Source organism: Anopheles moucheti, chromosome 2 (assembly GCF_943734755.1).
Source record: "Anopheles moucheti chromosome 2, idAnoMoucSN_F20_07, whole genome shotgun sequence".
Lineage (NCBI taxonomy): Eukaryota > Metazoa > Arthropoda > Insecta > Diptera > Culicidae > Anopheles > Anopheles moucheti.
Genome location: NC_069140.1, coordinates 65,874,608 through 65,879,157, shown reverse-complemented (window position 1 = coordinate 65,879,157; position 4,550 = coordinate 65,874,608). Strand labels below are relative to the sequence as shown.

At 41.4% G+C, this 4,550-nt stretch overlaps 1 protein-coding gene across 1 annotated transcript; it reads right to left on the bottom strand.

Moving 5' to 3' along the window:
- Positions 1-3,482: 3,482 nt before the first annotated feature.
- LOC128297609 (uncharacterized protein K02A2.6-like) lies at positions 3,483-4,055 on the bottom strand. Its single transcript, XM_053033290.1, has one exon. The coding sequence runs from the start codon at positions 4,053-4,055 to the stop codon at positions 3,483-3,485; it is 573 nt and encodes a 190-aa protein (XP_052889250.1).
- Between the last annotated feature and the right edge of the window lie 495 nt (positions 4,056-4,550).

The following is a 4,550-nucleotide window of genomic DNA, read 5'->3' as shown; positions in this document are numbered from 1 at the left end:
TGACGGTGGTACCGGTTGCACGAACATGACGGTGATAAATGTGCGAATAACGCTTTTTTCGCTATGGTAGAAGATGCAGAAGACTCCTCATTGTTATTTTCTGCATGTAAACAACTGCATTTTATATAATTGCAGATAAAACTCGTTCGTTTCTGCAGCGGCTTCACTCGTGTTGTTTACGTGAGCTTCTTCTTCTTCTTCTTGATGAAGGTGTGACACCCAATATGCTGCCCAAGGTACCAACATCAACAATAGCAATGCCCCCGAAGGTGGGCTAAAACTTGCAAAATGTTGAAAAATCGTCTGAATGTTAATAAAACGTGCTTGTAAAATTAGGTAAAATCTTCTTAAAGTCATATCAGATAAAATTGCTGACCAAAATGCAGTAAAATGCCTTAAAAACACGTGCACTCTACGACTCTGTAGCGTAAATCGACAATGTTAGCCCGTCCGGCTGTCTTTTGCATGCTGGGATCGTCAACAACAACAAAAAATCAACAGATTTGAATATTCATAATTCTGCAACCTTTTTTGGATCGATCGAACGGTACGTATTCTTCATCATAAAAAGTAATGTATTCATAATGTATTTAATCGTTTTTTTTTTCAGAAATGCAACACATGAATGTTGAAAAGTTGATCAGTTTGGTTCAGAAGCGAAAGAAGTTGTGGTGCCCAACGGATCCGTGCTACAGCAAATCAAATGGTAATTAAATTTCAATGTTTCTTTTTAGGTTTTTTTAGGTTGTTGGGTCGAATATGTCTCTTTCAGCCTGTCCAGTCCCCTTCTCTACTGCCGCCGCTTTTTCTACCGGAATTTAGGTCGACGTTTTCAGCCGGGTTGGTTCTGGTGCTGCTAATCTGGTGGTTGTGCTCTTGCTTGTTAGATCTGAAAAAGAGAACCTCTAGGAAAAACATATATCGAACGCACTAAAACAGCGTTTTTTAAACCATAACGATATAAGTTATTATAATTGTAAGGTTAGGAATAAATACAACACTGGTAATAATATGTGTGTAGTAACGTGACCGTCGCTGTCGATAGTCTGCATGAGAATCCCCATGTCTTTTCCGGCCCTGTCAGGTCACATGTCAATCGCGTGTGTGTGGGTTTGACAACCCAATTAACAATCATGCAAGGTTCATTGAAATGGTACATCAAGGTATTGAAATAAAGATATATTATACTACAATCCCCCCTTTTCCATAAATACTTTTATTTGTGTTTTAAAACTACCCATTGAGTGTGATATTATCGTGTGGAAATCCCTTTAATTACCCGACTCGTCCCTACATTAAACTTAACTTATTGTTGAATAATGGGATACATAATCCCGATGCTTTAAAGGTGGTTGTGTCAACCTTTTAGATGACCCTGGTTCCGATAACAACTTAATAGGTTTGTTGATAGAATCGGGAATATTATTGGCAGTCGAATCCGTTCTTACTAATTCGGGTTCAGGGGCATCTTCTATTTTTTTAAGATGTGCTGAGCTTCTTCTATACTCCTTGCCGGTTTCCTTTGATTGTATAATGGTGTCTGTACCTGTTTTACGACGGACGATAAATTCTTCGTTGCTGAACTCCGTATCAAGTTTGTTCGTTTTTCGTATTCTTTTAGCCAACACTTGGTCTCCTTCTTTGATAGAACTTTCCTGCGCGCCTCGTCGTTTATCAGTATATTGCTTCCCTTTTTCTTTTACCAAAACATCTCTATCTCTTACTTCCGCGTCTTCTTGAAACGATGATATCGTAGGCAATTTACTTTTAATCCGCCGACCAAACATTAATTCCCCTGGAGATTTTCCAGTTGTAGGATGTTTGGTTGAATGATAAGTTAGTAGATACAGGTATAATTCCTGTCGCCAATCTCGTCCAAGTTCTTGTGATATGCGCAGTCGTTTCAAAATTGAACGGTTTTGTCGTTCTACCTCTCCATTTGATTGAGGCCAATACGGAATGGTATTCAGGAGTTTGATCCCATTTGCCTCGCAAAACTCTTTCCACTCAGTACATTCTCCACTTAGTTGGGGCGCGTTGTCAGCTTTCATTTTAACCGGGATTCCGTATCGACTAAACATTATTGAAAGCTCTCTTATGATATCACTCGTAGTTGTCGTATCCATTTCACACACTTCCATAAAACGGCTGTAGCAATCTATTACTACCAAAAGATGCTGTCCTTCAGGTAGCGGCCCAAGGAAATCCAATGCAATTGTGTGCCAAGGACAAACAGGCAGTTGACTTCGCTGTAATGGTTCCGGGGGTGCTGGAGCCCCTACCAATGTACAACCGCGGCAGTTTTTTACAAATTGCTCCACTTGACCATCCATCTTTGGCCACCATACATGAGATCTCAGGTGGTTTTTCATCATTGTAATGCCTGGATGTCCGTCATGACCAGTTTTTAAAACATTGATTCTTAGAGCTTCAGGAACAACAATTCGATCTCCACGAAGAAGTACTCCTTCTAATTCACATAGTTCGTTGGCAATCACACGGTACTCTATCGGTAGCTTTTGTATTGCTCCGGTAGTCAATAATGATAATACTTCTTGTATTTCCGTATCTAACTTGGTTTCCTCTTGGATGTCAAGCCAGCTCAACGCTGAAGAGTTTGCAGCATGTGTAGCAACTTCCATAACAAATATTTCTTCTGATGGGTCAAATGGTGTCGCTTCTTGTACCGGTAAACGAGAAAGTGCATCAGCCACATTGTTTTTCCCCGACATAAATACAATCCTATAATCAAAGGCTTGCAAACGCAAAACCCACCTTTCTATGCGCGCGCACGGTCTCGATCTTGTTGAGAAAAGGAAGCTCAGCGCTTTACAGTCCGTGAATATGTCGAATCGTTTTCCTAGTAGATAATATTGGAAACGCTCCACGCCCCAAACAATGCCCAGTGCTTCCTTCTCAGTCTGACAATAACGCTGCTCTGTGTCAGTTAATGCTTTAGAAGCAAAACTGATAACCCGATGTTTGTCAGTTTCATCAAACTGAATAAGAATAGCGCCTAAACCATGCGGGCTAGCATCGGTGATTATTGCAGTTCGGTCCTCAACTCGATAAAATCCCAAATTGTCAATTTTCCCCATAGCTTCTTTTATAGCATTGAAAGCCCTTGTATGTTCCGTTGTCCATTCAAATTTAGTATCCTTATGTAGCAATCGCCGTAAGGGTTCATCCAAAGTAGCTAGCATAGGCACAAACTTATTCAAGTAATTCGCCAACCCTAGGAAACTGCGTACCTCCGCTTCACATTGTGGTTCCCGAAAAGATAAAATCGTTTGAATTTTGCTTCTTGCCGGCATAATTCCCATTTGACCAAGATTGTGTCCTAAAAATTCTAGTTCTAATACTCGAAACTGACATTTCTCCCAATTTAATTGAATTCCCCGGTTTTTCAATCGACTAAAAACCTACAACGGAGAAATAACAATTCATACTACAGATTTATTAATTTAACTTCAATCAAATAATTACATTACCTTATTCAACCGTTCGTCGTGCTCCTGCAAATTTCGACCTTCCACGAGCACATCATCGAGATACCAAACGGTTCCTTCGCAGCCGGATAGGGTCTCATCCATTGCCTTTTGAAACAACTCTGGAGCTGTTACCAAGCCGAATGGCAGACGTTTGAAACGATACAAACCCCGTCGAGTTATGAAGGTTGTCACGTCCCGCGAGTCCTCGTCTAGCTCGATCTGAAGGAATGCTTCCTTGATGTCGAGCTTGCTCCACAGTCGCCCACGTCCTAGCTTGGCCAAGTAATCGTCCACTGAAGGCATCGGATGATGTTCTCTTAGCACCGCTTCATTGACTCTTCGCAGGTCGATACACAAACGAGGCTCACCATTTGATTTCCCGACTACTACCAACGGTGAAACCCATGTAGTAGGTCCTGTCTTTATCTCAATTATGTCCCGCTTTAGCAATCCATCCATCTTCTGATCAACCGCTTCCTCTAATGGTATCGGAATTCGTCGCATCGGCTGATATACTGGGATGATCTGCGGGTCCATCTGAATCTTTGCTGTTATGCCTTTCATTTTCGGGAACGGGTCTACTCGTACGTCGTTAATGTTAATCCCAACTTTCAAAACACCCAACTGTTTAGCCGTTTTGTCACCTAGTAGACAACGTTGTCCTCCTTCCACTACGAAGAACTCCGCTTGCATTCGTTTGTCCCCTACTGCAATCTCCGCAACAAAAGTGCCTAAAATAGTTAATGGGTTTTGGCTTCCATATGCGCGCAAAATTTTAGAGCTTCCTTTCTTTGATGATACTACCACGGCCTTTTCTGCTTTTAATCTAATCCACGTTTCACCGGGGATCAAATTAGCGTCTGCACCGGAATCTACCATCATATCTAATGAGACTCCACCCAGCATGCATGTTATTACGTTTGTTTCATTTCCCGAATAAAACGCGTAATATGCTTTTGTTTCGATTGTATCCAGGCCCGATTCAGGTTGTTTCTCTTCAATTGACTTCTCAATTGTCCGGATATGGCGCTTCTTTGAATCTTTTCCAGACGTCTTTCG